We start from the raw sequence: 22,325 nt of genomic DNA, 5'->3' as shown, positions 1-22,325 counted from the left end.
TGGCCAGAAACACCCTCACAGACGCACCTACTAATAATGTTTTACTTGTTATCTGGGCATCCCTTAGCTAGTCAAGTTGACACATAAAATTACCTAATACAAAGAGAAATATACATTTCATGAAAGCCTACTAGGTACCAAATGTTTTTCTCTGTAAATCTCATTGAATATTTAAAAATATTAGTATTAAGTGCATAAATAATACATGAACATGTTCTTCTAAACATTTACTGCATTACAGTGTTAAAGAAGAAATTATTCAGTGATACTTGTTAAAGCATGGTAAGGGAGACCTTATTCAGGACCAGGAAAGGTAAACCACTGCAATGAAGTCTTGCTGTAGGGACGAGAGATTGGGCTCAACTCTAAATACAGAATGGGCAAGTGGGAATTTATAGTCAAGGAAATTTTTTTGGAGTTTGGGATGCCAATGGATTGAAAATTACTAAGGGGAACCATCAGGCATAAGGGGGATTCTGGCTAAGTCAACCTAATGGGATTCTTGCTGAAGACAGGTCAGGGTGATCAGATATCACCTGTGGGATGGTGGAGGATGAGGACCCTGACCAGGTATTAAAGATGGTCAGATACCAAGGATGGGGGAGTTCCTGCTAAAGGACTTAGAGTTCTTTGCTAACATTAGATCTTACAAGGAAGTACACCAATCGCCCCAGGAGGAGTTTCAGAAGCCTGACAAGTTTGGCGAAGAAAAGAGATTTTGTGAATGGATAACCCTAATGACTTTTTTTTTTTTTTTGAGATGGAGTCTTGCTCTGCCGCCAGGCTGGAGTGCAGTGGCACCATCTCGGCTCACTGCAACCTCAGCCTCCCGGGTTCAAGTGATTCTCCTGCCTCAGCCTCCTGAGTAGCTGGGACTACGGGCATGTACCACCAAGCCCAGCTAATTTTTGTATTTTTAGTAGAGACAAGTTTCACAATGTTGGCTAGGATGGTCTCAATCTCTTGACCTCATGATCCGGCGGCCTCAGCCTCTCAAAGTGCTGGGATTACAGGCGTGAGCCACCGCACCCGGCCACTAATGACATTTTTACCAACCCTGGCTTCCTCCTCTCTCTCCAGAAGTTAGCTGTTCTTATGACCCGAGTGTGTTTATCTTCCAGGTCTTTTTCTTTATTTTCATGTGCTGTGTACATATGTATCTACAGAAAGTAAATAGTATTATTTTCTGTGTACATATGTGTATGCCCGTGTGTTCATGTTGAATTCTTCAATTTGTTTTCTCTTAGCAGTGGGCCTTGGAGATCTGTTGATAGCAGTAAATAAAAATTTCCCTTATTCCTTCTACTTTCTGCATAACATTCCATAGTGTAAATAGCAATTTGCCTATTGAAAACATATGTTTTTATAATTGTTGGGGTTACAAACAATGCTATAATGATCACCCTCTTTGTGCATACATGCACAAAGACGGATACTGAGAAAGAGTATTGCTGGGTTAAAGGTTGTACACATTTAATGAATACTGTCAAGTTTTCCTCCCAAATGAATGCACCTGTTTACACTCTTAACAGCAGCGTATGAGATTTTTCCCCCCATATCCATGCCCTTACATCATGTTGCCAGATTGTAAATTTCAGACAGTTTAATGGGCAAACACAATATCTAATTGTTTTACTTTGCCTTTCCATCATTAATGGTGAGACTGAACTTTCTTCCATACATTTGTTGGTAATTTGTAGTTTTCCTATGAGTTTTATTTTTCTATTGGACTTTTTGTTTTTTTAAATTGGTTGTTAGATGTTCTCTATGTATCCTAGATCCTAATCATTTTACATATATGTTGCAAGAGATATATTAATTTTATGTGTCAACTTGACTAAATTCATGAAAATGTACTGTATACAAGATATTTTTCTCTATAATCTCATTGAATATTTTTAAATATTAATATTAATGTTTTCCTTACCTTTATAGATTATTGTTTAACTTTGTAGTGTTAAAGTTTCAAATCTGTTACACTCTTTCCTCCAGTGGCTTCAAATTAGGTGTTTTATTTGAGAATATCTTTTCTGCACCAAAGTCATAAAGGCTTCTCCTGTATTTTCTTCTACTACTTTTTGCTTCTCCTTTTTATGATTAGGTTTGGAATTTATTTTTGTGAATGATATAAACTGGAGATTCTAATCTAATATCAGTGGTAATCAATTTCTACTTTGAAAACATGGAGTATGAGATATTTACATAATAGAGAATATATTTACATACAAAAGATATAATCCATATGTGATGCGATCTGAATTCTGTCAGTGCAGTTATCTGGTCCTTCATTTGTCAATGATTGTTTGAGTTACTGCTCTTACAAGACACTGTGGTAGGTATATGGAACAGAATGGAGAATAAGAAAGATGTAATATCTATTCTCGTTGATCTAACTTTCACGGGTTGTGTGTGTGTATGATATGAAGGAGTTGGGGAAGAAGAAAACAGTTTAAATAACTGACTCTATTCACTAACTGTGGTTATTTAATTATGATTAATTAAATTAATTATAATTGTTGTAAGTTCTCCAAAGGAGAAATACAGAGTGCTATGAGAACTTGTAACTGGAGGTCCTAATCCTGGCGGTGGTGCTGGTAGAGAGGTAGTTAGGGAAAGCTTTCTTGAATAGTGACATTTGAACTGAGTCTGTGGAATGCCTGGGCAAGCTGAGGCTGGAGGTGAGGTTGGGAGATGGGGTATAAACCAAAAAGTGTCTGAGACATATCTCAATTGATTTAGAGGTTTATTTTGCCAAGGTTGAGGACGCACCATGGAAAAGTAGACACAAGTTACAGTAGCATCTGTGGCCTGTGCTTTTTCCAAAGAGCGTTTTGAGGACTTCAATATTTAAAGGAGAAAGAGCAGGCCGGAAAGGAAGGAGGAAAGAAAAAAAGGGGAGGGTAGGCAGCTAGCAAGAAGTCCCATTCTTGTGAAGCTCTGATCAGTGCTCAGCAATCCACGTTTTACATCTGAAAAACAAGTAGTGGGGACAAAGTCAGTTATGCATAGATCTGCATTTTCTATAAGGTATAGTAAACGTGAAGTAGAGTAAACGTGTCTAGAAACAAAAGGAATTTCAGAAACAAACATGTTTAGAAACAAAAAGTATGTGTTTAGAAACAAAACAAAAGGAAGGCAGTTTTTGCATGATTCAGTTCCCAAGCATAGCTTTTACCTTTGGCACAGTGAGTTTGGGGTCCCAAGATTTTGTTTTCCTTTCACTGAGGTGAGTAAAAAAGAATACTTGAAGTAATGGGAAATCGTGTAGACCAGAGCTCTGAAATGGGAAGGAGTTTGGTGTACTGGAGAAACTGAGAGGAGACTGGTGTGGCTGTGGTCTGAGAGCAATAGTGGAATTTGTGAGACCTGATACTGTGGACAGAGATTAGACCTAATAGACTAATGGTCTTATAGGTCGAATTAACTGCTAAAATTAATGAGAAGCTGGTCGGGTATGGTGGCTCACACCTGTAATCCCAGCACTTTGGGAGGTTGAGGCTGGTGGAACACCTGAGCTTGGGAGTTCGAGACCAGCCTAGGAAACACGGTGAAACCCTGTCTCTACAAAAAAAATACACACACACGCACACACTTAGCTAGGCGTGGTGGCATGCATCTGTGGTCCCAGCTACTCGGAAGGCTGAGGTGGGAGGATCACTTGAACCCAGGAGGTGGAGGTTGCAGTGAGCCAAGATCGGGCCACTGCACTCCAACCTGGGCAGCTGAGTGAGAAGCTGTCTCCAAAAAATAAATAAATAAATAAATAAAATAAATAAAATTAACGGAAAGCCATTGGAGTTTTTTTTATTAATTGAGCAACATGATTAGATATGCACCTTTGTAAGGTCTTTCTGGTCACCGAGGAGAATGGAGGGGACAATGAGTGGATGAGGAGAGATAACTTAGGAAGCTATTACTGTAGATTAGGTACTTGGACTAAAGCAATAATAGTAGATATGGAGGGCATTGGGTTATTTCTTTAAAACTATTTGATGCAGAGCAAAGAACTAATTGTTAGAAAGATGGTTATTGTTAGAAAAATTGTTAGAGGCCGGGCGCGGTGGCTCAAGCCTGTAATCCCAGCACTTTGGGAGGCCGAGACGGGCGGATCACGAGGTCAAGGAGATGGAGACCATACTGGCTAACACAGTGAAACCCCGTCTCTACTACAAAATACAAAGAACTAGCCGGGCGAGGTGGCGGGTGCCTGTAGTCCCAGCTACTCGGGAGGCTGAGGCAGGAGAATGGTGTAAACCCAGGAGGCGGAGCTTGCAGTGAGCTGAGATCCGGGCACCGCGCTCCAGCCTGGGAGACAGAGCGAGACTCCGTCTCAAAAAAAAAAAAAAAAAAAAAAAGGAAAAATTGTTAGAAAATAGGATAGGGAGAGGTTATTTTGCAAAAGTTGAAGAAATGGCAGGGGTAGTGATAGTGAAGTGAGCCCAGCTGAAAGTTTGCGTAGGAGTTCCACTCTCCTAGTTGTTGAATCCAAGTCTGACTGAACACCAGGTATAGAAAGTGAATGGTTCTGGAAGAGCTGTGTGTACATGGCATTTTTATAATTAGAGTCATTTAGACTTGCAAGAAGAATCTGTAATTCAAAGTGACCTGGTGGTGAGCCACTTGGTCAGGCACTAGATTATGTACCTTGGTAAATATATAATTATCTGCATTCAAATGTGTCTGTATTATGCTTTATATTTTCTCATATTTGATTTTTACACTCTGATCCCCAAGTTAGTTGGTCATTTGTGAATACCATGGAGTGATAAGGTCCTGATAAAAACAGAGGTGGCTTTAGAGATATACCTTAAGGAAGACAGCAGGAAATCTAGTCTGAGACACGTTGAGAAAAATGGTCTGTAGCTGGATAAGCTTGGAAAAGACCATATACTCCATCCTCTTCTTGGAAATTTATAATGCATGCGAAGATCCGTAGAAATGAAAAACAAAGCTGAGTTTATTAGTTGACATGTAAGGGAGAGCTATATCATTCAATGTGATGGGAGTGAGTCTTTCTGAGTTAAAAGAGGAAAGATGAAATCTAGGATAAGAACTGGAAGTTTTGCTCCAATAAGGCAGGATCTTGAAGACTATCATTGGTTAAGTAGAGGATTGTAAAGTATTATTTTGGAATGGCAGTTGCTCTGGTTTTCAATAATTATGGGACAGGTGTTTTTTTTTTCTTCCAACTTTTGTTTTGGGTCGAGGGAGTATATGTGCAGGTTTGTTATAGGGGTAAATTGCTTGTCACTGAGGTTTGATGCACAAATGATCCCATCACCCAGGTAGTGAGCACAGTATCCAATAGGTAGTTTTTTGATTCTCACTCTTCTTCCTCCCTCCACCCTCAAGTAGGCCTCAGTGTCTGTTGTCTCCTTGGTGTCCATGTGTACTCAATGTTTAGCTCCTACTTATAAGCGAGAACATGTGGTATCTTGTTTTCTGTTCCTGTGTTAATTTGCTTACGATAATGGCCTCCAGCTCCATCTATTTTGCTGCAGAAGACAGGATGTCATTCTTTTTTGTGGCCACATAGTATTCCATGGTATATATGTACCACATTTTCTTTATCCAGTCCATCATTGATGGGTATTTAGGTTGATTCCATGTCTTTGCTATTGTGGAATAGTGCTGCAGTGAACATATGTGTACATGTGTCTTTATGGTTGAATGATTTATATTCCTTTGCGTTTATACCCAGTAATGGGATTGCTGGGTCAAATAGCAATTCTGTTTTACATTCAAGAAGTCTCCAAATTGCTTTCCACAGTAGCTGAACTAATTTACATTCCCACCAGCAGTGTGTATGCATTCCCCTTTCTCTGCAACCTTGCCAGCATCTGTTATTTCTTTTACTTTTTAATAATAGGCATTCTGACTGATATGAGATGATATCCCACTGTAGTTTTGATTTGTATTTCTTTAATGATTAGTGATGTTGGGCATTTTTTCCCTTGAATTTGTTGGTCACGTGTATGTCTTCTTTTGAGAAGTGTCTGTTCATGTCATTTGCCCATTTTTAAATGGAATTGTTTGTTTTTTGCTTGTTGAATTGTTTAAGTTGCTTATATTTTCTCCTGTTCTGTAGATTGGCTGTTTACTCTGTTGATAGTTTCTTTTGCTGTGCAGAAGCTCCTTAGTTTAATTAGGTCCCACTTGTCAATTTTTATTTTGCTGCAGTTGCCTTTGGAGTCTTCATCATGAAATCTTTACCAGGACCTATGTCCAGTATGGTATTTCCTATGTTTTCTTCTAGGGTTTCTATAGTTTTAGGTTTTATATTTAAGTCTTTACTCCATCTTGAGTTGATTTTTGTGCATAGTGAAAGGAAGGGATCCAGTTTTAAACTTCCGCATATGGCTAGCCAGTTGTCCCAGCATCATTTATTGAATAGGGAGTCCTTTCCCCATTGCTTGTTTTTGTCAACTTTGTTGAAGATCAGATGGTTGTAGGTGTGTGGCTTTATTTCTGGATTTTCTAACCGGTTCCATTGGTCTCTGTGTCTGTTTCTGTATGGGCATAAGTCTTAATGAATTCCAAGATGGGATGAATAAAGCTATGTTGGGTTCAAGATCATATAGGAGGTACTTTTATACACATATGTTTGAGATTTGGAAATTATTTTCTCTAACTTAGTGTTATGGATTCTCAGAAGTTCAATAATGAAGGAACCTACTTAACCTTTTCTAACCCTGCATTCCCCCCACCCAGTTTGAATTCTGAGTCCTGTTTATGAATATCCTGTGGCATCATGAAAACACTGCTTTACTTAAGTGTGTGTATTTTCATAAAACAAATTATCTCTAAAGTTAATTGTTAAAGATTTGTTTCAGGTCTATCCAGGCGCTCAACTTTGTCATTAAAGTTATTGATACTAGAAAAATAATATCCAGGGATCTGGGTAGGTTGTTCGTGATATTGTTTGAATGGATCTTTTTGTAATTCCTTACTCTGCTGGAGAAAAGTAGAGTAGGAAAGACATTTTGGCTTTAGAGACCTGAGAAACAGTAGGGTTCAATGTGAGGTCTCAAGTTCTGTCTTGTCTCTGTGGCCAGGGCTCCTTTTCTTGAAAACAGCACTCTATCTTCTCTGGACACTGGAGGCCGCCCACAATCTCCTTCATGTCTTTGCCTCCCTTGTAGGTGAGGGAAAGTCAGATCTTAGGCATGGTTCCCTGGAAGTCTTCTTGTAATTCATATCATTCTTGATGTTCAGGAGGCTTCACCGTTGGATAGACTTCTGTAACTCTAGCATTTCCAACTCCTAGAACTAATACCCCTGCAGACTACTGTAATACCCCCCTACACACACGTGCACACACACGTTTTTTCCCGGTAGAATCAGTACCAGGAACATAGCTTGGTATATGATATCAATATATCAGTAAGACATAAACATGCATGAATAAATGTTGTCTATTTTAAGTTTTATGAATTAAAGCCTCGTGGTATTCTCACACCTGTTCTTCCCTCCTTCCCCCTTTTCTTGGATCTGCCAAAATGTTTTTATCCTACCCTTTGTCTGCCATTAGACATGAAACCCTTAGGGTCATAGGCTAGGCCCAGAAAAACTAATACTTATGAGATTCGAAGGCAAATTTTTAAAAACTTTTTAAAAGCAATAATATAGCCCAGATGTTCCAATACCTCTAGATTTAGGTTACCTTGAGTACTTGCCCAAGCCCCTGCAAATGTGAAGTGCTTCCTAAAATTTCTGCATATTCTGTGGCCATCTCTGTGATATTCTCTGTGGGCTGTTTCTAATCCAAACTATATAATTCCAGACATGAAACTTTATTCCTCCTTGACTCACATACAACACACACACATACATGAATGCATGTGACATGCATGTTCTGTTCATACATGCATTTGGTAATATAGGAGACTTTACTGAAGGTTTGAGGGCAAGACAGATCAACATTGTAGAAATGTGACTTCAAACCGAGCATTAGGCATCTCCATTCTTAAATTGCTTTTTAGGTGCCCTGACTCTGAGGAATTTCCACTGACTTCTTCCCACAGACTCCTCTGCTTTGCTCCATTTTGGGTTCCTTTTTTCTTCCTTTCTCTGTCATTTCTTTTTTGGAAAATATTAAATGTTATCTTTTTTTTTCCTCATTCAGGGCACTCTAAACCATTCTTTGATGATAGAGCTCATGATAATATTGATGTCCTTAGGTTCTCTCCCTTCCTTTACTTCCAAATGATCTATTTCTCCTGCACAGCTCCAAGACAGTTCCCTCTCTAAGAGAAAATCAGGTACAGCAGTTGAGATAATAATATTTTTTCTCATTACATTTTGTTTTGAATTTTCAATTCAATATTAGAAGGAATGTGCAGTGTTGATGAAAGGAGTCAAACTCTGTAAAATATTGGAAGAGATTTATTCTGACCCCAATACAAGTGAACATGGCCTGTGGCACAGCCCTCAGGAGATCCTGAGAACATGTGCCCAAGGTGGTTGGGCCACAGCTTGGATTTATACACTTTAGAGAGACATGAGACATCAGTCAGATACATTTAAGATATACATTGTTTCTATCCAGAAAAGCAGGATAACTTGAAGTAGGGGGCGGGGGGCTTCCAGGTTATAGGTAGATTTAAAAATTTTCTGATTGGCAATTGGTTGAAAGAGTTATTATCAATAGAAAGGAATGTCTGGGTTATGATAAGGGGTTGTGGAGACCAGTTTTATCATGCAAATGCAGCTTCCAGGTAGTAAGCTTCAGAGAGAATAGATTGTACATTTGTAAATGTTTCTTATCAGACTTAAGGTCTGTGTTGATGTTAAATGCTGGTCAGCTTTTCCTGAATTCCAAAAGGGAGGAGGGCATAATGAGGCGTGTCTGACCCCTTCTTCCTGTCATGATCTGAACCAGTCTTTCAGGTTAACTTTGGAGTGCCCTGGCCAAGAGGAGGAGTACATTCAGATGATTGAGGGACCCTTAGAATTTTATTTTTTGTTTACAGCAGTTATCTTTTTTTTTTGGCCATAGTTTAATGGTCTTTTAATGCTAGTTTTTCTTTACTGTTGGGAAGGGACATATCTAATACTCATTATCACAAACTGAATCACCTGCATTATCATTGCCTAAAAAGATATCTTACCTAAAGACAAGGTCTGATCAGTAGGTTTGTAGCCTACTTTGAGGGACTTTGCTCACTAACCCTGAAACCAGCCCAATTGTCCCACACAAAAGATATTTATGGATTTTTAAATGAACACAGAAATTGACACCCTGTCTTAAAACCTGAAACTTACATTTGTCTTAACTGAGTTCTTCAGGAAACTGACTCTTGGGCAAAAGACTGAATGAAGCCCACTAGATCACCAATCCAGACAACAAGATGCCTGGCCCCTCATTCATCATGATGGCTTTCTTACCCTCCATAATTCCTGTTTTCTCACCTTACCAACTCTTCTTCCTTACCCCTCTCTAATTCCTATTCTCCCTCCCTTCCACTATATATAAAACCTCCCAATTTTAGGCGTTTGGGGAGATGGATTTGAGACTTTACCTCCCATTTTTCTTGGCTGCAGCATTCAGTTAAAGTCTTCTTCCCTGGCAATGCTCAGTGACTCGGTGATCGATGTTCTGTGCAGCAAGCACCAGGACCTGACTGAACCCTGGGGGTTTCAGTGACAACCTACATGTGAACCCTGAGCTTCATGTAACCTTGGGGCTGCATTTTCCAGTAGGAAAGCGTTTCTAGATATATTGGCTCTGAGACTTTTCCTAGCTTCCTAGGCACTTGGTCTACTTATATTGGAGCCCAGGAACTGCTGTAATCCATGAACTGTAAATGGAAACTTTTTATAAGATGTTCTCAAGTTTTGGTGTTATCTGAGGATGAACACCTCTAAGTTTATCTAAAAATTTGTATTATTTCAAGATGGAAGTCCCCTTATTGAGATATTATCAAACACAAAGCTGATTCATTTCAAACATGTTGGAAGGACCATTAGAATTATTAGAAGTCTGAGGCATGCTTCTCTTATGATGAAGATGATAGGAACTAAGAAAATGAGATGTGGAATGTTTTATATTTTTGACAAGAAGATGAGGCAAAGAGGGTGGTCATAAAAAAAGATGGTGGTCATAAACAAAGAGGGAGACAGGATTCCTGGTACATTTTTAAAGTTGTTGACATTTGTCTCTGACCTTAGTGGTTTCTACTTTCAGTTTACCACTGACAAGTCCAGAGTTCTACTTCATGCATCTGAGGATATCCTGAGATTTCCTTGTTGAAGAATTACATTGTTTCTTCTCAAGAAAAACTCCTAGTTCATTTACATGTAACAAGTTCTCATAGGAGACCCTAACCATGATGGTTTGCTTTTGCATCTTTATCTTACTATAGCATTTAATCAGAACTTCTGGGATTTGGGGGGAGCTTGTTTTACCAAACTTCTCCAAAATCCTCACTCAACTTTAATTGTTTTTTATCTGCATTATGCTCATTTTGATGTGTTGCATGTTTTACTTTGCATGACCAGTCTTTGGGCAAGTCATTGCCTTTCTTAAGGCTCCCTTCACCTCCTTGTTTCTAATGGTATAAATAAAGGGATTCAGAAGCGGGGTGAGGATAGTATTTAGCACAGACACCACCTTATTAATCTTAAAGGAGGAGTGTGCTGTGGGTCTTAGGTACATGAACAGAACAGCCCCATAGAGCAGGGAGACAACTGTCAGGTGCGAGGCACAGGTAGAGAAGGCCTTCTGGCGGCCCGTGGCTGAAGGAATCCGTAGGATTGTGAACAGAATGTAGATATAAGAAATCATATTAAAGAGAAGTGACCCTGGGATCACAAGGACAGTTGCCAGGACACCCAGGAGTTCCAAAATGCTGTTGTCTATGCAGGCTGCTTTCAAAATGGGCCCAACATCACAGTAGAAATGATTGATAACATTATTGCCACAGAACGGCAACTGGATGACCAGCATCATCTGACAAAAGACAGTGGTGAAGCCCACCACCCAGGAGCTCAGGGCCAGCTGCAGGCAGAGTTTGCTGGTCATGATGGTGGGGTAGCGAAGGGGCTTGCAGATGGCCAGGTAGCGGTCAAAAGACATGATAGTGAGGATCAAGAACTCGGTGGTGCCCAGGAAGAAGTGGAAGAAGGCCTGCAGCAGGCAGCAGGAAATGCAGATTACCGTTCTTGCCACTACAAAGGTTTCTAGCAGTTTGGGGATGACTGTGGTGGTGTACCAGATCTCTAGGAAAGACAAATTACAAAGGAAGAAGTACATTGGAATTTGTAGCCTGGGCACAGCCCACACAATGGCAATAATAAGCCCATTGCCTGTAAGGGTTAATATGTAGATGAAAAGTATTGCTATAAAGAGAGGTGTTTGTAGGCCTTGGATAACAGGAAAGCCTAGGAGGATGAATTCTGTGATTACCGTCCCATTTCTCATGTCCCTTGATACCCTAGAAAGACAAGCAAGAAAGCTCCTGAGAATCTTAGAGCACAGTTGATTATAGTTGGGACAAAAAATAAGGAGGATTCTGACTATGTCAAGTCCTCCCTCATCCACATATAAATACACACTGGCCAATCCTTCTTTACTGATGACTTGGCTGGTTCTTTTGTCAGCAAAACCAGCTTCTGATAGACTTTGAATGTATTGATGAATGCAAAGTATTTTTTCACCCTTATACAACTATGAGAATAATCATGTTAAATGTGGTTGCTTGTTGTCAATTATTCATATGACTATTTTAAATGCATAGTGTGTATAACAACATATGTACATACACATGGCTGTGAGTTCATAAGAAATTAATCCCTGCTCTCAGAGTCTGAAAAAGAGTTACTGATTATATTACAGATACATTTAAGGAAGCCATTATTGTGTGTGGGTGTGAGTGTGTTTATTGAAATAGCCTCAAATCATTGCTGTTATATTAGTGGTGAGATACAAGTTAGATAACAGAACAGGTGTTTTTCTAAAAATCCACTTCCATATTCTAGTTCAGACTCCTTTGTTAAAGGAATCAAAAATAACATTTAAAACTAAATGAATAAAACTGTTTAGGAAGTAGAGAGATATATTCAACTCAAATTCAAAATCTCAGAACGAGCTGAGTCAAAGCCTGTTATATGGAAGCACCTAATAAATGTATATGGGATAAAGATCTGCAGACTCTAATCTTCAAAAGTGAAAGGTTAGCAAATGCTAAGGATAACAAAATGGGAACTCTGAAAAGTACATTTTTGTCAAAACCTTTTTTTGTGACTAAATGTCTTTTTATACAAAGTAAACTATTTCTATTTGTATATGTAAATTCATAGGCTGAGAACATCCTTTCTGTTCTACTAAAATTCAGCAGAAAATAGTAAAACTACTTCCTTTCTTATTGAGGCTAGTCTTCCATATGGGTTTCCTTTGAAATGGGTAAGATAAATTACCGTGAAATGAATTTCACAATTTTCAAAGTGCGTGAGAAACTTAGCATGAAAGAGGCAACTTATGGGTCATTGATAGGTTGTTTCATTCTTCCCTCATGTGAGATAACTGTAATTCTCTGAGGGCTTGCTTAGGGAAGAAAAACACTTCCATTTTCTCCCACCTCTTTTCTAGACAAGGAAAAGATTCTTTGTCTACAATGTCGCAAGCTCTAGTGCCTTTCCACAAAACGATGAGAGACAGAGAAGTATTTGAATTTGCACTAATGGCCAATATAACTGGCTGCGAACCTGGTCTCTTTCTATAGGATAGGTATGGAATTATCTTCATTCCCCATGCAGAGAAGAGTGGCAATCTCTATAGCTCAATATCATATTTCCAAGGGCTACACATTCTACCATTTGGAGAATTAGACCTATGAATTCCACAAGCATTTGTTGAGAGCTTACTATGCTTCAAGTCCTGCTAGGCAATTAAAGAGCTTATCAGATAGATAGATAGGCAGATAGATAGATAGATAGATAGATAGATAGATAGATAGATAGATGTGATGCAGACATAGATTAGATAGATAGATAGGTTAGATACTACACAGAAGTGGATAATAATTACAACATGCATGAGGAAAGTGTAGAGTTGTGCACAGATTGTTTTAAAAACACTTAGAAGGGACTTTTCACCCATCTTTAGCAGGGGTCAAGGAAGTTTTTCTAAACAAGGAGAATTGGGTTGTCCTAGAGTTCAATAGGAAAAGAAAGTGGAGTAAGGAGAGAGGGGGAATGCATTCCAAACAAGGATTCAGTTTTTGTGAAACAGAACCAGAGCAGAGAATTTCATTTGAGCTGGAGCTGGGAGTCAGACTTGTCCTGGTACTTATGATAAATTAACAGTTAGGACAGTTTACATGAGAGATTCATGAAGCTTTTGGAGCAAAAAATCTTGAGTCAGGGAGTTTGCAAGTGTGTGTGTGTGTGTGTGTGTGTGTGTGTGTGTGTGAAGTATGGTGTCAGCTATTCTCTGTAACACATGTACATGTGGATCTAAGCTTTATGGAGGAAGGGGCTGCAGGTGGTATCTGCATGACCTCTTTTGAGATTCTGGTCATAGACAGCACTGCTGTGGCATCCAGGTGACCACGTGGGGCACATACAGGGGACAGACGTACTCTCTCTGTTTTTGTCAGGAACATGGCTTGGTTTGGTAGCATGAGGGTCCGGGAATAGCAGCAGCAGTGGCAGCAGAAATGATACCAGAAGTGGCAGTGCCTGGCAAGGGGAGTGGTCCTCAGCAGAAGGAATGCTGAGAAGGTAGAAGTGGCAGGAATGAGGAATCAGGCAGTAGCTGTCCTGACAGCTGCATAGACTGGGTTTTGAGCACATGTGAAGTTTTGTGAGATGTGGAGGGAAGTGGGGATGTCTCAAGTTAGCAGGTAAAAGCAATATTCAGAGAAACACGGGAAAGCAGCGCCAGGAACCTAAAGTTATAGAGCTAAGATACTGGATTAAACACTGCCGTCTATATGCCTATTACATTTCAATCCTACACTCTAGACTTTTTTTTTTTCCTTTAAAAAAGCCACAATGTATAGGGTCAAATGGATTTGTGCATATCCACCAGGGTCCAAGTCACCAGCTCCTGTTAACTTTACTTCTTACTCACTCTCTAGCGTGTGTCCTTCTTTCCGTCTCTCCTTGGCTTCGGTAAATCATGCTGTCATCTCCCGTCAGAATTCGAACACAGCCTCCTAACAGGACTCCCTGTCTCCTGACTTGCTGTGCTCTTTCCTACCCATGGTTCAAACTGTAGCAAGGGGGACCATTCTAATTCTGACTATGCCACTCCTCAGAACCTTGAAGTTAACATCCCAGACTCCTCAGCATGACATTTAAGACCACTGATGATCTTGTCTTACCTACCTTTCCAGCATGATTTTCTGCCATTTGTCATTTTTCCTTCTGCCTTCCTTCTATGCTCCACACTTACTGAATTACTCAGGTTTAGAGGTTAGCAAACTACAGCCCTGTTTTTGTAAAGTTTCACTAATACATAGCCACACTCATCTGTTTACCTATTGCCTGTGGCTGCTTTTGTGCTATAATGGTGAAGTTTAATGATTGTGACAGTGACCATATGACCCCCAAAGTCTAAAATGTTTACTCTCTGGCCCTTTACAGAAACAGCTGGCTGACTCCATCTCTAGTTCCCCAATTATGCCTTCTTCTTTCTTGCCTCCCAGTCATTGCCCACGCTGTTCTCTTCACCAGAAGTACTCTTCCTGACTTTCTCCATTATTTGGCTAAGTCTTGTCTGAATTCTAAATTTAAGTTCAGGAGCCACCTCCATGGGAAGCCTTCCTTAACTTACCATCTCTAGTCCAGTTAAGGTGCTGCTCCTACACACTTTCCTAATGCCCTGTGCATATCTATACCTGAATACTTTGTAGAATGGTGTTCATTGTTTGCTTAGCTTCTGCTATAGACTCTAAGCCATTTACAGGCAGCAATAGTATCTGCAGGGCTAAAGCATAGGGCTTGACACAAAATAAGCTCTCAAAATATATTTTCTAAATGATTATATAAATGGATAGGTTGTTGACACTCTATCCCCAGTTACCTAGAAGTTTATGGAAACTGACACATGCACATGTTTATAGATGTTACCGTTTCCTGTATTTCAGATGCTCAAGTCATATCATGACAGGAACTGTTTGCTAAATAATTTGTCTCCAAGTTTGCTGCTGCTTCCAGCTTTTTCTGATGTGAGTTTTGCTGCGTGAAAACCTTTCTGCTCCATCTTTCCCTAATCAGGGATATGCTGGTATTTTGTTTCGTTTTTACTGTGTTCTAGTTGTTTTCCCAGCTTCTTCAGGCTGCCTGAGTACGGATAACTTTCTTAACTCATTTAATGCTCAATAGCTTGAAATTGTATTGAGTCATTTTTTTCTGAGTTTTGTGGTGCAATAAAGAATCCCACATTTTCTAAAACTTTTTATAGTTTTAGAAGAAGACAAAAAGAAGAAAAGTATTAACATACTTTCTTCCCTGGATAAGAGCAAAATGTTCCAAGTCTTGTTTGTTTATTTATTTGTTTGTTTTAAAATTGTTGATGAAGACCAATTTCAATTTTCAAGACTTTGATTATGGAATAAATTTGAATATGCCCAGTGGTTAGAACTCTAAAACAGAAACATTAAGCACATATAGAATAAGATTCACAAAGAGAAATAAACCAAGATTAATCACTCAGGGGACTTGTGCTAAGAACCAATTTGAAATTCATTTCAAGGACTGATGGTTCTAGGTAAGATGTGGTGAATAAAGACTACTTTTCATTGAGGAAGATCCAAGTCCAGGTCATTGTGATGACTTTTCTGCATGATACCAAAATTGATTTATTAGGATTTACTTTAAGACTTCAAGGGGTCAAGTCCAGCCATATCAATTCATTTTAGAGAAAAGCAAAGCTTTTTCCAAAATAGTACTCTTTCTCGGTGACAAAGCAATACTTACAGCACTACTGATTTCCAGGAAAACACTTCCAGCCTCAAGGTATGTCCTTGTCCACAGTAGACTGACAGAAAAGGAGAGTTGGGTTATAAAGGCAGCACAATTGGAAGAGAAAAGTTTTCTCTTTTTTTCTGCATAGAAAATGAATCTCTTTTTCTAGACTTTAATGCAAGTGTCCTTATGCATTACTGAATTCTATTCATAAAGCTTTCATGACATGGCAAGGTTTCTTCAGCATTTAGGAGAATGGTATTGAGAGTGAGTAATTCATCTGTTCATGCTAGGTCAGGATACCTTCTCTGAAAATAACAATTTGTTAACGTGGAACATTTTCACAGGTTCCTGTGAGACATCAATCTCCATGAATTTGCTCCAGAGAGTCCCAGGAGACAGGGAAGTTCTCACTAAAAGTTTATTCATAAGTCAAGCTGAAGAATTTGTAGTTTTCTAAATTCTAATTGGTACCAATCATTCCTGCACTCCTGAGGTAATTAACCAAAGTCTGAGAATCTTTTAATTTTATAAGTTTTTAGATCTTGGATTTCTCAGTTCTCCAAGAGGGAAAATTATTGACATCTTAATAAATAATAAATAAATGGGGTGCTTTAATGAACTGAATTGAACCAAAGGTAGTCAGTTTCGTTAATAATATAAAAATGGCCATGTATTCAGAAATGTGAGAGTGAACAGAATAGATATTGCATTCAATTTTCTTGTGAACTATCTTATGGGGATAAATGAAAAGACAGGGGCCTAAAGTATTGAGGGTCATATAGAGAGTTCATGGATATTGCATGTATAACTAATTATTGGAGAAGGCTGTCTGCAAAACATGAATGTAAGAGTTGGAACTGTAACTTGAAAATCAACTCTAATGAGGATAATTTAAGTAGAAATAAAATACACTCATTTTTAAGTATATAGTTTGAAGAGTTTTGATAGATGTATGCACACATGTAATCACTTCAATTAAGATACAGAATTTTCTTAGCACTCTGAAAAAGTTATTTCGTGCTCATTTGCAGTTCTATCTCAGTACTCTCTCTCCCACCCCAACAACTGCTGTCTGATTTCTATGTCTGTAGATTAGTGTCACCTATTGTGTGATTTTTATATAAATGGAATCATAAGGTTTGTGTATTCTTTTGTGTCAGGGTGCTTTCACTTAGCAAAATGTTTTTGAGATTCATCCACATTGTTAAGTATAAAAAGCTAATTCCTTTAAAGTGCTGAGTTTCAGGGTGCCATGGCTCATGCCTATAATCCCAGTTCTTTGTGAGGCCTAGGGGGTTGGATTACTTGAGCCCAGAAGTTCAAGACCAGCCTGGGCAACATGGTGAAACCGAGTTTTGACAAAGAATAAAAAATTAGCTGGGCATGGTGGCATGTACTTGTAGTCTCAGCTACTTGGGAGGCCAAGGTGGGAGGATTGCTTGAGCCCAAGAGGTTGAAGCTGCAGTGAGTCATGATCATGCCAGTGCTCTCCAGCCTAGGAAACAGAGTGAGACTCTGTCTCAAAAAAAAAAAAAAAAAAAAAGTGCTGAGTTTCCATTGTATGAATATATACATCTTATTCATTCATATGCTAGTCAATGAGCATTTGGGTTGTTTTAGATTTTACTGCTATGCGTAAAGTTGTGGTGAACACTCATGTAGGAATATTTTGTGGGTGTCTATTTTTATTTACTTTAGGTACATGACTAAAAGTGAAATTCCTGAGAAACAGCCCACCTGTTTTCCAATGAGGTTGTACCATTTCACAGGTGCATCAACTATGTGAGAGTTCTAGTTGTTCCACATTTTCACCAACATTTGCTGTTGTCAGTTTAAAAAAATTAGATATGATAGTAGGGGTTGGATTTTCTCATTCTTAATTTAATTTGCATTTCCCTGATGACCAGTGATGTTGAACACATTTTCATATGTTTATTAACAGCTTCTGTATCATTTTTGTGAAGTTAATTTAAATATTTTACCCATTTAAAATCAGATAATTTTTGTTTTTTATTATTTAGTCATACAATTTCTTTATTCTAAGGCAGGGCTTGCACCTGTAATCCTAGCATTTTGGGAGGCTTAGGTGGAGGATTGCTTGAGACCAGGAGTTCAAGACCATCCTGGGCAACATAGTGAGACATTGTCACTACAAAATATTAAAAGGTAGCTGGGTATGGTGGTGCACACCTGTCATCCTAGCAACTTGGGAGGCTGAGGCAGGAGGATTGCTTGAGCCCAGAAGTTTGAGGCTGCAGTGAGCCGTGGTTGTACCACTGCACTTCAGCCTGTGCAACAGAGCGAGACTGTCTCTTTAAAAAAAGTTCTTGGCCAAGCGCCATGGCTCACGCCTGTAATCCCAGCACTTTGGCAGGCCGAGGCGGGTGTAACACGAGGTCAGGAGATCGAGACCACCCTGGCTAACACGATGAAACCCTGTCTCTACTAAAAATATAAAAAAATTAGCCAGGTGTGGTGGCAAGTACCTGTAGTCCCAGCTACTCGGGAGGCTGATGCGGGAGAATGGCGTGAACCCGGGAGGCAGAGGTTCCAGTGAGCTGAGATCACACCACTGCACTCCAGCCTGGGCGACAGAGCAAGGCTCCGTCTAAAAAAAAAAAAAAAAAAAAGAGAAAGTTCTTTATTGTAGATACAAGTCCTTTATCAGATAAAAGATGAAAATGGAAATTATTTTCTCCCAGTCAGTGGCTTACTATTGATTTTCTTTGTAATATATTTTGATGTACAGAGGTTTTTAATTTTTAAATCTAAGTTATCATTTTTTGTTTTTATGGTTTATGTTTTTGCATCCCATGTAAGAAATCTTTGCATACTCCAAAATTGCAAAGATTTTCTTCTGTTTTCTTTTAGATATTTAAGTGTATGATCCATTTTGAGTAAATTTTTATATGATATGAGGTAGTGATTGAAGTTCACTTTTTCTATTGACTAATCGTTGTAGTACCATTTAGTAAAAGATTATCCTTTTTCTTCTTGAATTGACTTTATGCTTCTATAAAATATAAATTGATTATATGTATATGCGTATATTTTCAGACCCTTCTTCCATTGATCATCTATTCTTGTTTCAATACCACAATGTCTTGGTAAGTCTTGAAATTAATAGTGTAAATTCTCTAACTTGTTCTTTTTCAGGATTGTATTGGTCATTTTTGTTCCTATGCATTTCCATATAAATTGAAAATGGCTTGTCATTTTCTACAAAGAAACCTGCTGAAATTTTGAATGGGATTTTTATTGAATCAATCATGGGGACATTGCGATGTTAATTTCTTTAATTTCTCCCAATAATGCTTTACAGTTTCCTAGTTTTGAATATTTTGTTAATTATTGTATTAATCTGTTTTCACACTGCTATAAAGAAATACCTAAGACTGGGTAATGTATAAACAAAAGAGGTTTAATTGAATCAAAGTTCTGAATGGCTGGAGGGGCCTCAGGAAATTTACAACCATGGCAGAAGGCAAAGGGGAAGCAGGCAACTTCTTCACAAGGTGGCAGGAGAGAAAGAGCACAGGAGGACCTGCCAAACACTTATAAAATCATCAGATCTCTTGAGACCTCCCTCACTATCACCAGAACAGCATGGGGGAAACCACCCCCATGATCCAGTTACCTCTTCCCGGGTCCATTGGATCCCTCATGATCCAATCCCCTTGCCATATGGGGATTATGGGGATTACAGTTGGAGATGAGATTTGGGTGGGGACCCAGAGCCAAACCTTATCAATTATCCTTCAGTATTTTATTTTTTATGCTAATGTAAATCACATTTTCAAAAAATTTAATTCTCCGATATTTTGTTGCTACTATATGTTGTCAATATTTAGTGCTAGCATAGAACCACAGCATTTTTCGTAAGACTTTTATCCTGCTGTCTCGTTAAATTTACTCATAGGATTTTCTATTAATACGGTCATGTCAGTGAATAAAGACACCATGTTGAATAGAAGTAGTGAGTGCAGAAATGCTTGCCTTGTTTCTAATATTAGGAAATAGGTTAAGTCTTTGCCTATTAAACATGTTGGCTGTAAAGTTTCTATAGGTGCTCTTTATCTGGTTGAGAAATCATCTTTCTCTTGAATTGAGAAGTGTTTCTTCCCAGACCCCTCTTCTTTTCTTTCCACAGGAATTTGTGTAAGAATTATATTATTCCTTCCTTAAATATTTGGAACAAATTAATCAGAATAAAACAACTTAAGGGTCTGGAGTATCCTTTGTAGGGGAGTTTCAAATTGAGAATTCTATTTTTAATAGACAAAACTTTATAGACAAAGTTTTCTGAAGATTTTATTTTACTTCCTGAATCTGTTTTCATAATTTTTGCTTTTCAAAGAATTTGTTCACTTTATCTAAATTGTCAAATTCATTGGCATTAGATCATTAATAATAGTCCCCTTACTATCCTATTAATATCTGTAGTGATGTCCCCTTTTTTATCTTTATTTCAGCTGCTTCAGCTTCCTTGAATTCTCAACCCTGTCTCTTCCAAATAGTGAAAATGCTGTGCCCTGCTTGGGTTTGCCCTCCTTCCAAACAAGTGTCTAATAGACACTTCCAGGTAGAGAGGTTGGGTTATCTTTAAGCTCAACTAACTTGTTTTTCTTCTCTCAGGGATTACTGTCCTTGGCTTCTTGTTGTTCAATGTATGAAAACAGCTGTTTCATATGTTTTGTCTAGTTTTTAAAAGTGTTTATAGTGTGAGGGTTAGTCCATTAGAATTACTTTGTTATACCTGGTTAGTGAATTCTTCCAAAATATTAGAATAAAAATTTGAAAGTGTAGACCCCAAAAGTTGTTTTATTCAGAATTGGAGAGACTCGAGATAGTTCAAAACCAAGAAGGCAACATGAGAAGTGAAGAAGATGGTGATCTTAGAGAAGTTTCCTATAGCAGAAGTTAAAGATGAATCACATATTCTAGTTATGTGTGTAGTTATTAGTGTGAGTTTTATTGCTAGTGTTATTGATATTATTTTGTTGTCATCTCTTGGAACACTCTCAATCAAATATTCTGTCTTTTTTTTTTTGTAAACTGCACCTTTCTTCTTCTGACCAAATTGTCCCCTTTCTCTTCCTATTGAGGAAGGTATGGTTCTCTATCTTAAAAACCAAATAAAACAAAACTCTGATCCAAGCTGTCTTGGATTTATTTTAAAGCAAAATTTCTTAGGTAGTATGTAATTTACGTATTTCTTATATTATTTCTTTGACCATCTTTAGTTCCCTGAGATTTGGTTCTTATTTCATAATTTTACTGAATCTACATGCCTAAGAACATACTTAAATTTTCTTCTCGTTTTTCAAAATCAAAGGGATTTTTGTGTTCATTTCTATCAACCTATAATAGTCCACACTGCTGACTACCTCCTTTTTGGAGGTCTCTTTTCTCTTTCTTTTATAACATTTCACTCTATTACCTTTGTCTTCATCTTCTTCTCTTTATTTTATATTCCTGGAGGTGGGGATCTCAGTTTTTGTTAACTTATTCTTTCTTTTGTATAAGGGCTATTGTTGGGCTAGCCAGCCCCAATAATGACCAAAATATACTCAATTAGGTATCATGTTTAAATGAGAATCCTATTTAATGTGTAGAATAAAATTATAGCACCCTACTGAACTCATTTATACGTTTTGATTAGATAATCCTTTTGTCATAATATTGAGCTAACTTTCACCTATTTTGTAATATTTGAATATTTAAATACAATTGCTAGATCATATATTTTGATGTAGTTCAGGCCCAGGAGTTTCAACAGAAAATAACTTAAAGCCCATTCATAATTAGAGCATTTATAAACATATTTGGAAATTGAGGTAGTCCCTGAATGAAGTGACTTATAGGGAAGCACTCTGGAAGCTGAGAGAAAAATCATATGTGAGAAATCTGGTAAGGTAGGTGATATGGTTTGGATCTGTGTCCCCACTCAAATCTCATGTTGAATTGTAATTCTTAGTGTTGAAGGAGGGGCCTGGTGGGAGGTGACTGAATCATGGGGGTGGACTTCCCTGGTGCTGTTCCTGTGATAGTGAGTGAGTTCTCATGAGATATGGTTGTTTAAAAGTGGGTAGTACTGGCCAGGCACGGCGGCTCATGACTGTAATCCCAGCACTTTGGGAGGCCAAGACAGATGGATCACTTGAGCTCAGGAGTTTGAGACCAGCCTGACAAATGTGGTGAAGCCCCATCTCTACTAAAAATACAAAAATTAGCTGGGCGTGGTGGTGCATGCCTGTAGTCCCAGCTACTCGGGAGGCTGAGGCAGGAGAATCACTTGAACTCAGGAGGCAGAGGTTGCAGTGAGCCGAGATCATGCCACTGCACTCCAGTCTGGGCAACAGAGTGAGACTCTATCTCCAAAAAAAAAAAAAAGGTGTGTGTGTGTGTGT

General features: G+C 38.5%; 2 protein-coding genes across 5 annotated transcripts in view; one reads left to right on the top strand and one right to left on the bottom strand.

Annotated features, from left to right (window-relative positions):
• LOC100998573 (olfactory receptor 4D5) overlaps positions 1-22,325 on the top strand; it is a 126,473-nt gene that overhangs the window by 1,513 nt on the left and 102,635 nt on the right. For 2 of the 4 annotated variants that reach the window (XR_001895245.3, XM_017949052.3), the window contains exon 3: positions 18,973-19,022. The exons of the other annotated variants lie outside the window; for them this stretch is intronic. The gene's annotated coding sequence lies outside the window, so the exon portion shown is untranslated. The remainder of the gene's footprint in view (positions 1-18,972; positions 19,023-22,325) is intronic. 4 annotated transcript variants of the gene reach the window in all.
• Positions 10,397-11,443, bottom strand: LOC100997522 (olfactory receptor 6X1). Its single transcript, XM_017949057.3, has one exon. It carries the CDS (start codon positions 11,420-11,422, stop codon positions 10,484-10,486), a length of 939 nt encoding a protein of 312 aa, XP_017804546.1. The 5' UTR covers positions 11,423-11,443; the 3' UTR covers positions 10,397-10,483.

The sequence above is a fragment of the Papio anubis genome, chromosome 12, assembly GCF_008728515.1.
Source record: "Papio anubis isolate 15944 chromosome 12, Panubis1.0, whole genome shotgun sequence".
NCBI lineage: Eukaryota > Metazoa > Chordata > Mammalia > Primates > Cercopithecidae > Papio > Papio anubis.
Note: the sequence above shows the minus strand (reverse complement) of the source record. Positions and strands in the feature narration are given on the sequence as shown.

Bases quoted from the DNA above. Each gene is read 5' to 3' on its own strand.
- LOC100997522 (XM_017949057.3), bottom strand. From the start codon at position 11,422: ATGAGAAATGGGACGGTAATCACAGAATTCATCCTCCTAGGCTTTCCT.